General features: G+C 47.2%; 1 protein-coding gene across 1 annotated transcript; it reads left to right on the top strand.

Moving 5' to 3' along the window:
* Positions 1–2: 2 nt before the first annotated feature.
* Positions 3–6,261, top strand: LOC141728541 (uncharacterized). The gene is made up of 5 exons (XM_074537534.1): positions 3–225; positions 311–334; positions 395–419; positions 456–1,528; positions 5,986–6,261. Exons 4-5 carry the CDS (start codon positions 509–511, stop codon positions 6,259–6,261), a joined length of 1,296 nt encoding a protein of 431 aa, XP_074393635.1. The 5' UTR covers positions 3–225; positions 311–334; positions 395–419; positions 456–508.
* The last annotated feature ends 6,308 nt before the right edge of the window (positions 6,262–12,569 follow it).

Genomic DNA, 12,569 nt, shown 5'->3' with positions numbered 1-12,569 from the left:
GGGTCACTTTGGGGGCACCTTTGGGGACACCTTCAATGTCACCTTCAGGGTCGCCTTTGTGGTGACCCTGCCTTTGAGGTCACCATTGCGGTCACCTTTGGGTGGCCCTCAGGGTCACCTTTGAGTTCACCCCCAGGGCCACTTTTGGGGTCACCACTGGGGTCACCCTTGGGGTCACCTTTGGTGTCACCTTCAGTGTCACCCTCAGGCTGCCCTCAGTGTCACCTTTGGTGTCACCACTGATGTCATCCTTGGGGTCACCTCTGGTGTCATTTTGGGGTCTCACCTTTGGTGTCAACCTTGGAGTCACCTTCAGTGTCACCTTTGGTGTCACCTTCCAGATCACCTTCAGTGTCACCTTTGGTGTCATCACTGATGTCATCCTTGGGATCACCTCCGGTGTCATTTTGGGGTCTCACCTTTGGTGTCAACCTTGGAGTCACCTTCAGTGTCACCTTTGGTGTCACCTTCCAGATCACCTTCAGTGTCACCTTTGGTGTCATCACTGATGTCATCCTTGGGATCACCTCCGGTGTCATTTTGGGGTCTCACCTTTGGTGTCACCTTTGATGTCACCGTTGGTGTCACTTTCCAGATCACTTTCAGTGTCAATCTCGGGGTCCCCTTTGGTGTCCCCTCAGTGTCACCTTGGGGGTCTCCTTTGGTGTCACCTTGGGGTCCCTTTGGTGTCCCCTCGGTGTCACCTTGGGGTCCCCTTTGGTGTCCCCTCAGTGTCACCTTGGGGTCCCCTTTGGTGTCCCCTCGGTGTCACCGTGGGGTCCCCTTTGGAGTCACCCTCGGTGTCACCCTGGGATCCCTTTTGGTGTCACCTCGGTGTCACCTTGGGGTACCCTTTGGTGTCACCTTGGGGTCCCCTTTGGTGTCCCCTCGGTGTCACCTTGGGGTTCCCTTTGGTGTCCCCTCAGTGCCACTGTGGGGTCCCCTTTGGTGTCCCCTCAGTGTCACCTTGGGGTCCCCTTTGGTGTCACCTTGGTGTCCCCTTTGGTGTCCCCTCAGTGTCACCTTTGGGTCCCCTTTGGTGTCCCCTCAGTGTCACCTTGGGGTTCCCTTTGGTGTCACCTTGGGGTTCCCTTTGGTGTCACCTTGGGGTCTCCTCAGTGTCACCTTGGGGTCCCCTTTGGTGTCACCTTGGGGTCCCCTTTGTTGTCCCCTTAGTGTCACCCTGGTGTCCCCTCGGTGTCACCTTGGGGTCCCTTTCGTGTCCCCTCGGTGTCACCTTGGGGTCCCTTTTGGTGTCACCTTGGGGTCCCCTTTGGTGTCACCTCAGTGTCACCTTGGGGTCCCCTCTGGTGTCACCTTGGGGTCCCCTTTGGTGTCCCCTTGGTGTCACCTTGGGGTCCCCTTTGGTGTCACCTTGGGGTCCCCTTTGGTGTCCCCTCAGTGTCACCTTTGGGTCCCTTTTGGTGTCACCTTTGGTGTCCCCTCAGTGTCACCTTGGGGTTCCCTTTGGTGTCACCTTGGGGTCCCCTCTGGTGTCCCCTCGGTGTCACTTTGGGGGTCCCCTTTGGTGTCACCTTGGGGTTCCCTTTGGAGTCACCTTGGGGGTCCCATTTGGTGTCACCTTGGTGTCAGTTTGGGGTCTCCTTTGGTGTCACCACTGATGTCACCTTGGGGTCCCCTTTGGTGTCACCTTGGGGTCCCCTCGGTGTGACCTTGGGGTCCCTTTTGGTGTCCCCTCGGTGTCACCCTTGGTGTCCCCTTGGTGTCACCTTTGGGTCCCCTTTGGTGTCCCCTCAGTGTCACTTTGGGTCCCTTTTGGTGTCACCTCGGTGTCACCTTTGGTGTCACCTTGGGGTCCCCTCGGTGTCACCTTGGTGTCCCCTCGGTGTCACTTTGGGGTCTCCTTTGGTGTCACCTTGGGGTCCCTTCTGGTGTCACCTTGGTGTCACCTTGGGGTCCCCTTTGGTGTCACCTTGGGGGTCCCCTCAGTGTCACCTTTGGGTCCCCTCGGTGTCACCTTGGGGTCCCCTTTGGAGTCACCCTCGGTGTCACCTTGGGGTCCCCTTTGGTGTCACCTTGGGGTCCCCTTTGGTGTCACCTCAGTGCCACCTTGGTGTTCCCTTTGGTTTCACCTTGGGGTCCCCTCCGTGTCACCTTGGGGTTCCCTTTGGTGTCACCTTTGGTGTCCCCTTTGGTGTCACCTTGGGGTTCCCTTTGGTGTCACCTTGGGGTCCCCCTCGGTGTCACCTTGGGGTCCCCTTTGGTGTCCCCTCGGTGTCACCTTTGGGTCCCCTTTGGTGTCACCTTGGTGTCACCTTTGGGTCCCCTTTGTGTCCCCTTGGTGTCACCTTTGGGTCCCCTTTGGTGTCACCTTGGGGTCCCCTTTGGTGTCCCCTCAGTGTCACCCTGGGGTCCCCCTAGGGTCCCCTCAGTGTCACCTTTGGGTCCCCTTTGTTGTCCCCTTGGTGTCACCCTGGTGTCCCCTCGGTGTCACCTTGGGGTCCCCTCGGTGTCACCTTGGGGTCCCTTTGGTGTCCCCTTGGTGTCACCTTTGGGTCCCCTTTGGTGTCACCTTGGTGTCCCCTTTGGTGTCACCTTGGTGTCACCTTTGGTCTCCCCTCAGTGTCACCTTGGGGTCCCCTTTGGTGTCACCTTGGGGTCCCCTTTGGTGTCCCCTCAGTGTCACCTTGGGGTCCCCTTTGGTGTCACCTTGGGGTCCCTTTGGTGTCCCCTTGGTGTCACCTTTGGGTCCCCTTTGGTGTCACCTTGGTGTCCCCTTTGGTGTCACCTTGGTGTCACCTTTGGTCTCCCCTCAGTGTCACCTTGGGGTCCCCTTTGGTGTCACCTTGGGGTCCCCTTTGGTGTCCCCTCAGTGTCACCTTGGGGTCCCCTTTGGTGTCACCTTGGGGTCCCCTTTGGTGTCACCTTGGGGGTTCCCTTTGGGGTCCCCTTTGGAGTCACCCTCAGTGTCACCTTGGGGCCCCCTTTGGTGTCACCTTGGTGTCCCCTCAGTGTCACCTTGGGGTCCCCTTTGGTGTCCCCTCGGTGTCACCTTTGGGTCCCTTTTGGTGTCACCTTTGGTGTCCCCTCAGTGTCCCCTTGGGGTCCCTTTTGGTGTCCCCTCAGTGTCCCCTTTGGTGTCACCTTGGGGTCCCCTTTGGTGTCACCTTGGTGTCCCCTCAGTGTCACCTTGGGGTCCCCTTTGGTGTCACCTTGGAGTCCCCTCGGTGTCACCTTGGGGTCCCTTTTGGTGCCCCTCAGTGTAACCTTTGGGTCCCCTTTGGTGTCACCTTGGTGTCCCCTTTGGTGTCACCCTGGGGTCCCCTCAGTGTCACCTTGGGGTCCCCTTTGGTGTCCCCTTGGTGTCACCTTGGGGTTCCCTTTGGTGTCCCCTCAGTGTCCCCTTGGTGTCACCTTGGTGTCCCCTTTGGTGTCCCCTCAGTGTCACCTTTGGTGTCCCCTTGGTGTCACCTTGGGGTTCCCTTTGGTGTCACCTTTGGTGTCCCCTCGGTGTCCCCTTTGGTGTCACCTTGGGGTCCCCTTTGGTGTCACCTTTGGGGTCCCCTCAGTGTCACCTTGGTGTCCCCTTTGGTGTCCCCTTGGGGTCCCCTTTGGTGTCACCTTGGTGTCCCCTCGGTGTCACCTTGGGGCTCCCTTTGGTGTCACCTCAGTGTCACCTTGGGGGTTCCCTTTGGTGTCACCTTTGGGGTCCCCTTTGGTGTCACCTTGGGGTCCCCTTTGGGGTCCCCTTTGGTGTCACCTTGGGGTCCCCTCAGTGTCACCTTTGGGTCCCCTTTGTGTCCCCTCAGTGTCCCCAACCGGGGCTGCTGCTCCATGTCCAGCAGGGATCGGTTCCCCCCAATCAAAAATTGGGAAAAAATCATCAAAACCCCAAATAAATACGGGAAATGTTTAAAAATAAAAAAGAGTTATAAATAAAATTTAAAAAATCAAACATTTAATTTAAAATTTAAAATTCCCAGGAGATTTAAAATAGAATTTTGATCTAATAAATAGAGAAGAAAATTTCAAACTTCAAGACATGAAAATCAATTTCAGGATGAATGGAAAATATTTAAGAGAAATCAAAATAAATTTTAAAAAAATTTAAAGAAATAAAAAATAAGTTAAAAATTTTAGAACGAATAAAGGATGAATTTAAAAAATATTGTAAAGAAAGATAAATTTCAAAAATATTTTCAAAGGAATAAAAAGGAGATTTCAAAAATATTCTAAAAAATTAAAAGCAAATTTTTAAAATATTTTAAAGGAATAAAGAATTAAATGGAATTATTTAAAAGAAATTTAAAAATCGATCAAAATTATTTAAAAGAAGTTTAAAAATTGAGTTAAAATATTTAAGGAAAATGGAAGGAAAGCCTTTTAAATACATGTTAAAGGTGAATAAAATTCTAATTAAATTTAATTAAACTAAAAATATCTAGAAAAAATTTAAATAAATTTTAAAAAATTAAAAAATAAAATCAATAAAAATAAAATAACGAAAAATGAAAATAAAAAATAAAAAGAAATACAATTAAAAAAAATAAAATGAACAAAAATAAAGTTTAAATCAATAAAATTTCAAATTAACCAATTCCTGGCCAGGGCCCTCCATTCCCACGCTGCAATTCCCAAAAAAAATCCCAAATTTGGGAGAATTTTCACATTTTTCCACTTTTTTAAATCAAAATTTTTCTTTTTTTTTCCCCTCCCCAGCTGGAATCTCCCAAAATCCTGGGAGTGGAATTCCAAAATTTTGAAATTCCAAAATTTTGCAATTCCAAAATTTTCCTCAGCTGCTTTGGCCTTTCCTTCTTTTTTTACCATTTTTCCCCACTTTTTATATTTTTTCTCTTTTTTCCTGTTTTATTCCCGACTTTTAAAATTTTTTTCTCTTTTTTCCCTTTTTTTTCTCTATTTTTGCCCCTTTTTCTCTCCTTATTCCTCATTTTCCACCACTTTTAAAATTTTTTTCTATTTTTTCCCACTTTTTACATTTTCCCTTTTTTCCCTTTTCCCCCAACTTTTTTCTCTTTATTTTCCTTTTTTCCCCCCTTTCTTCCCTTTATTTAATTTCATTTTATTTTCCCTTTCTTTTTCCCCATTTATTTTGTATTTTTTTATTTTCCCCTTCCTTTCCCCCATTTAATTTCCTATTTTTTCCCTTTTGCTTCTTTTTATTTTGTATTCTCCCCTCTTTCTTTTCCCTATTTAATTTTATTTTAAATATTTTTTCCTTTTCTTTTCTCCATTTTATTTTGGTTTTTTTTTTCCCCTTTCTTTCCCCCATTTTATTTCCTTATTTTTCCCTTTTTTCCCCCCATTTTATTTTGTATTATTTTTTCTTTTCCCCATTTTATTTAATTTTAATTCCCCACCCTATTTAATTTTTTTAAAATTCCCTTCCTTTCCTCCATTTCATTTCCCCAATTTTTTTTCTTTTTCCCTTTCTTTCCCCCATTTTATTTTGTATTTCCCCCCTATTTAATTTCATTTAATTTTATTTTTTAAAATTCCCTTCCCCTTCCTTTTCCCCATTTTATTTTGTATTTTCCCCTTTCTTTCCCCCATTTTATTTCCTTATTTTTCCCTTTCTTTCCCCCATTTTATTTTGTATTTTTCCCCAATTTAATTTTATTTAATTTTTAAAATTCCCTTCCTTTCCCCATTTCATTTCATTTCCCCCTTTCCTTCCCTCATTTTATCTTGCATTTCTCTCCCTTTCTTTCCCCTATTTAATTTCTTTTTTTTTTTAATTTCCCCTTTCCTTTTCCCCATTATTTTTTTCTTTTCATTTTCTAATTTATTTCCCTTCCCCCATTTCATTTTGTACTTTTCCTCTATTTAATTTCATTTCATTTATTTTATTTTTTTTTTAATTCTCTTCCTTTCCACCATTTTATTTCCCCATTTTTTTTCCCCTTCCTTTTCCCCATTTTATTTCGCATTATTTTTTTTTTTAAATTTTCATTTTACGTTTTATCTCCCTTTCCCCCTATTTTATTTTATATTTTTCTGTAGCGTTCCGGCACCGCCTCCCGGCCCGGCCGAGGCCCAATTAACCCAAGCCCGGCTCGGGCCCGGCCGCGCGCGCTCCCGGCGGGACCCGAAGCGCTTCGGCTCCGAGGCCGCTCCTCGCCCGCCAAAGCTCCGCCTGCCCCGAGCACTCCCGAAGGCTCCCGAGCACTCCCGAAGGCTCCCGAGCACTCCCGAAGGCTCCCGAGCGCTCCCCCGACGCTTCCCGAGCGCTCCCGAGGGCCCTTCCGACAGTTCCCGAAGGGTCCCGAGTGCTCCTGAGGGCTATCCTGACGTTTCCCGGGCTCTCCCGACGGTTCCCGTCAGATCCCACCGGTTCCCCGCCGGCTTCCCCGATGGTTTCTGCCGGTTCCCGAGGGCTCCCCGCTCCAGTTCCCGCCAGATCCCGACGGTTCCCGAGGGCTCCCCCATCCGGTTCCCGCCAGATCCCGACGGTTCCCGAGGGCTCCGTTCCCGAGGGCTCCCCCGACGGTTCCCGCCAGATCCCGACGGTTCCCGAGCACTCCCCTGACGGTTCCCGAGGGCTCCGTTCCCGAGGGCTCCCCCCTCCGGTTCCCGCCAGATCCCGACGGTTGCCGAGCACTCCCCTACCGGTTCCCGAGAGCTCCCGAGCGTTCCCCCGCCGGTTCCCGAGGACTCTCCCGCCGGTTTCCGCCAGACCCCGCCGGTTCCCGCGGGCTCCTGAGGGCTCCCCCTCAAGTTCCTGAAGGTTTCTGAGCGTTCCTGAGGGCTCTTCCGACGGTTCCCGAGAGCTCCCGAGCGTTCCCCCGCCGGTTCCCGCGGGCTCCCCCTCAAGTTCCCGAAGGTTTCCGAGCGTTCCTGAGGGCTTCCCCTCCGGCTCCCGAGGGCTCCTGAGGGCTCCGACGGCCTTTCCGCCGGCTCCCGAGCGCCCCCCCGACGGTTTCTGCCGGTTCCCGAGGGCTCCTGAGGGTTCTTCCGACGGTTTCCGAGAGTTCCCGAGGGCTCCCCCGCCGGTTCCCGAGGGCTGCACCTATCGGTTCCCGCCGGCTCCTGAGGGTTCCTGAGGACCCCTGAGGGCTCCCCCGCCGGCTCCCGAGAGTTTCCGAGGGCTCCAGCCGATTACCGAGAGCTCCCGCGCCGGTTCCTGACGGTCCCTGAGGGCTGCCCCGCCAGATCCCGCCGGTTCCCGAGGACCCCTGAGGGCTCCCGCCGGTTCCCGAGCGCTCCCCCGACAGTTCGTGACGGTTCCCGAGGGCTCCTGAGGGCTCTTCCGACTGTTTCCGACGGTTCCCGAAGGCTCCCCCGCCTGCTCCCGAGGGTTTCCGAGGGCTCCCCGAGAGTTCCCGAAGGTTTCCGAGAGCTCCCCGAGAGTTCCCGAAGGTTTCCGAGCATTTCCGAGAGTTCCCGAGGGCGCCGTGAGGGCGGGAGGATCCGCGCGGAAGCGACGCCGAACGCGAGGGGAGAAAATGGGAATTTTGCCCCCAAAATTGGGATTTTTTGTGGGAAAAATTTGATTTTTTTCGGAAAAAAAAGATTGTATTTTTGTCCCCCACCCCCAAATTATGAATTTTTGCAAAAAAGAGAGGAATTTTCGCCCAAAAAAGGAGGTAATTTACCAAAAAAATTAAAAATTTGTCCCAAGACCGCCAGGCATTTTACCAGAAAAAATTTTGAATTTTTGCCAAAATAAGTAATAGAATTTTTGAGAAAAAACCCTGAATTTTTTGCCAAAAAAAAGCATTTAAAAGAAAAGATTAATTTTTTGAAGAAAAAAAATTGAATTTTTGCCAATAAAAGACGAATTTTTACCAAAAAAAAGAATTTTTGCCCAAAGAAATTCGAATTTTTTACCCCAAAAGTATAGGATATTTTGTCAGAAAGAAATTTGAATTTTTACGCCAAAACATTGAATTTTTGCCCAAAAAATGATTTTTTTAAAAACACAGAATTTATGCAGAAAAATTTTGACTTTTTGCCCAAAAAAGAGAAATATTTGTAAAAAACTTGAATTTTTCCCCAGAAAAAGAGGAATTTTTTTGCCAAAAAGAGGGAAATTTTGCAGAAAAAAATTTAATTTTTTGCTGATAAATTTTGAATATTTAAAAAAATTTTGAATTTTTTCCAAAATAAATTGAAATTTTTTCCCAAAAAATGAAATTTTGCCCCAAATAGAGGAATTTTTGAAAAAAATTGAATTTATGACCCCAGAAAAGGAATTTTTACCCAACCAAAAAATATTTTTTGCCAAAAAAGAGAAATTTTGCCAAAAATAGAGGAATTTTTGCCTTAAAAATTGAATTATTTTGTAAAAAAGTTTGAATTTACCAAAATTTCCCCCAAAATTCTGGAAATTTTAATTTCTTTTCATTCCCCTTGAATTTTCTGGATCCCAAAAATAAAAATTCCAAACCCTCGGAGCCGATCCCCAAAAAAAAAAAAATCCCAAAAAACCCCAAAGAAATCCCAAAAAAATCCCCCAAAATCCCAAAAAATCCCCCAAAAATGAAAATATTTTGATAATTCCGATGGGAAAAAATGTAAAATAAAAAAAGGGAAATTCCAGGATGAGCCCAAAATTTTGATTTTTTTTTTTGTTGTTTCTGAGATTTCTCATTAAAGTTGTACAGAGCAAAAAAAATCCAAAATAAATCCATTTATGGTTTCTATGAGCTGATTGCCACTCGTGCCGGGGAAAAAAGGGTTAAAAAATGGGAATTTTTGGGGGTTTTTAATGGGAAAAATGGGTAATTTTTGAGGTTTTTATGGGGGAGAAAAAAGGGAATTTTTTGTGGTTTTATGGGAAAAAAATTTGGGAATTTTGGGGTTTTTAGTGGGATTTTTTTTTTCCTGGAAAAAAAGGGGATTTTTGAGGGAGAAAAAATGGGATTTTTTGGGTTTCTTCTGGGGAAAATGGGAATTTTTTTTTTGTTTTTTTGAATGGGAAAAATGGGAATTTTGAGAGGGAAAATGAGAAATTTTGGTTTGTTTTTTTTTTTCTGGGGAAAAATGGGATTTGTCCCATTTTTAAATGGGGAAAATGGGAATTTTGGGGTATTTTGTCTGGGAAAAAAATGGGAATTTTGGGGGTTTTTTAATGGGAAAATGGGAATTTTGAGGGGGGAAAATGAGAATTTTTGAGGTTTTTATGGGGGGGAAAAAAGGGAATTTTTTGTTGTTTTATGGGAAAAAAATTTGGGAATTTTGGGGTTTTTAGTGGGAATTTTTTTTTTTTTTTCCTGGAAAAAAAGGGGATTTTTGAGGGAGAAAAATGGGATTTTTTGGGTTTCTTCTGGGGAAAGTGGGAATTTTTTTTGTTTTTTTGAATGGGAAAAATGGGAATTTTGAGGGGGAAAATGAGAAATTTTGGGGGTTTTTTTCTGGGGGAAAATGGGAATTTTGGGGTATTTTTTCTGGGAAAAAATTGGGAATTTTTGGGGTATTTTTAATGGGAAAATGGGAATTTTGAGGGGGAAAAATGGGAATTTTGGGGGTTTTTATGGGGGGAAAAAAGGGGGAATTTTGGTTTTGGTTTTTTTTGGGAAAAATTGATAATTTTTGGGGTTTATCCCGGGGAAGAAATGAGATTTTTCTTGGCTATTTCCTTGGGGGAAAAAAAGGGAATTTTTGGGTTTTATTCTGGGAAAAAAAGGGATTTTTTGGGGTTTTTTTGAGGGAAAAATGAGAATTTTTGAGGTTTTTATAGGGAGAAAAAATGGGAATTTTTTGGGGTTTTTTTCTGGGGAAAAAAATGGGATTTTTGAGGGGGAAAATGGGAAATTTTTTGGGGTTTTTTCTGGGTGAGAAATGGGAAATTTTGGGGATATTTTTCTGGGAAAAAATGGGATTTTTTTTTTGTTTCTTTTTTTAATGGAAAAAAAATGGGAATTTTGAGGGGGAAAATGGGGAATTTTGGGGTTTTTATGGGGAAAAAATGGGAATTTTGGGGGTTTCTATGGGGGAAAAAGAAGGGAAAATTTGGGAGTTTTTTTGGAAAAAAAGGGGAATTTTGGAGTTTTTACTGGGGGAAAATGGGATTTTTTGGGGTTTTTTTTAATGGGAAAAATGGGATTGGGAACGGGACTGGGATTGGGATAATGGGGAAAAGGGCTGGGAGAATTGGGAATGGGAACTGGGAATGGGATTGGGAATTGGGAATGGGAACTGGGATTGGGATTGGGACAGCTGGGAAAGGGATTGGGATACTGGGAATGGGGCCGGGATTTCGGGAATGGGGTTGGGATATTGGGAATGGGAACTGGGAATGGGAACCAGGAATGGGATCGGGAACTGGGAATGGGATTGGGATAAATTGGAATGGGTTTGGGAACTGGGAATGGGAACTGGGATTGGGATTGGGACAATTGGGAAAGGGATTGGGATACTGGGAATGGGGCCTGGATATTGGGAATGGGGTTGGGATATTGGGAATGGGAACTGGGAATGGGATTGGGATAATTGGGAAAGGGATTGGGATAACTGGGAAAGGGATTGGGATATCGGGAATGGGGCCGGGATTTTGGGAATGGGGTTGGGATATTGGGATTGGGAACTGGAAATGGGAACCAGGAATGGGATCGGGAACTGGGAATGGGATTGGGATAAACTGGAATGGGTTTGGGAACTGGGAATGGGAACTGGGAATGGGATAATTGGGAAAGGGATTGGGATACTGGGAATGGGGCCGGGATATTGGGAATGGGGTTGGGATATTGGGAATGGGAACCAGGAATGGGATCGGGAACTGGGAATGGGATTGGGATAAACTGGAATGGGTTTGGGAACTGGGAATGGGAACTGGGAATGGGATTGGGACAATTGGGAAAGGGATTGGGATACTGGGAATGGAGCCGGGATATTGGGAATGGGGTTGGGATATTGGGATTGGGGTTGGGATATTGGGATTGGGAACTGGGAATGGGAACCAGGAATGGGATCGGGAACTGGGAATGGAATTGGGATAAACTGGAATGGGTTTGGGAACTGGGATTGGGATTGGGACAGCTGGGAAAGGGATTGGGATACTGGGAATGGGGCCGGGATATTGGGAATGGGGTTGGGATATTGGGAATGGGAACTGGGAATGGGAACCAGGAGTGGGATCGGGAACTGGGAATGGGATTGGGATAAACTGGAATGGGATTGGGAACTGGGATTGGGAACTGGGATTGGGATTGGGACAATTGGGAAAGGGATTGGGATACTGGGAATGGGGCCGGGATTTCGGGAATGGGGTTGGGATATTGGGATTGGGAACTGGGAATGGGAACCAGGAGTGGGGCTGGGAACTGGGAATGGGACTGGGATAAACTGGAATGGGTTTGGGAACTGGGAATGGGAACTGGGATTGGGATTGTGAAAGGGATTGGGATACTGGGAATGGGGCTGGGATATTGGGAATGGGGTTGGGATATTGGGAATGGGAACTGGGAATGGGAACCAGGAGTGGGGCTGGGAACTGGGAATAGGATTGGGATAATTGGGAATGGAATTGGGATAACTGGGAATGGGATTGAGAATTGGGAATGGGATTGGGAACTGGGAATGGGATTGGGACAATTGGGAAAGGGATTGGGAAACTGGGAATGGGGCTGGGATATTGGGAATGGGGTTGGGATATTGGGAATGGGGTTGGGATATTGGGATTGGGAACTGGGAATGGGAACCAGGAGTGGGGCTGGAAACTGGGAATGGGGTTGGGAACTGGGGATGGGATTGGGAAATGGGATGGGATATCGGGAATGGGGTTGGAATAATTGGGAATGGAACCGGGAATGGGACTGGGATACTGAGAATGGGATTGGGAACTGGGAGTGGGATAACTGGGAATGGGTTTGGGATAAACTGGAATGGGAACTGGGAATGGGCCCTGGGGAATTGGGAATGGGGCTGAGATAACTGGGAATGGGATAACTGGGAATGGGGTTGGGATCATCAGGAATGGGGCTGGGATAACTGGGAATGGGCCCTGGGAATTGGGAATGGGATAACTGGGAATGGGATTGGGAACTGGGATTGGGATTGGGAATTGGGATTGGGATAAACTGGAATGGGATTGGGAACTGGGATTGGGATTGGGAATTGGGATTGGGATAAACTGGAATGGGATTGGGACAATCAGGAATGGGATTGGGAACTGGGATTGGGATATCGGGAATGGGGTTGGGATATTGGGAATGGGGTTGGGATATTGGGAATGGGAACTGGAATGGGACTGGGATACTGGGAATGGGAACTGGGAATGGGAACCAGGAGTGGGGCTGCGATACTGGGAATGGGATTGGGAACTGGGAATGGGGCTGGGATCATTGGGAATGGGATTGGGATCATTGGGACTGGGATTGGAATATTGGGAATGGGAACTGGGGAATAGGATTGGGATAATGGGGAAAAGGGCTGGGATAATTGGGATAATTGGGAATGGGATTGGGAATTGGGAATGGGATCGGGAACCAAGAATGGGATGGGGACAATCAGGAATGGGATTGGGAACTGGGAATGGGGCTGGGATCATTGGGAATGGGATTGGGATCGTTGGGACTGGGATTGGAATATTGGGAATGGGAACTGGGGAATAGGATTGGGATAATGGGGAAAAGGGCTGGGATAAT

This window comes from Zonotrichia albicollis, chromosome 3 (assembly GCF_047830755.1).
Source record: "Zonotrichia albicollis isolate bZonAlb1 chromosome 3, bZonAlb1.hap1, whole genome shotgun sequence".
In the NCBI taxonomy this organism is placed as follows: domain Eukaryota; kingdom Metazoa; phylum Chordata; class Aves; order Passeriformes; family Passerellidae; genus Zonotrichia; species Zonotrichia albicollis.
This window is presented reverse-complemented; position numbering and strand designations above follow the sequence as displayed.

What these genes read in the sequence shown, in the direction of transcription:
- LOC141728541 (XM_074537534.1), top strand. Translation starts at nt 509, where the DNA reads ATGTCATCCTTGGGATCACCTCCGGTGTCATTTTGGGGTCTCACCTTT. An exon ending in CACTTTGGGGGTCCCCTTTG is followed by an intron (nt 1,529 to 5,985) that starts GTGTCACCTTGG and finishes ATTTTTCTGTAG; the next exon opens with CGTTCCGGCACCGCCTCCCG.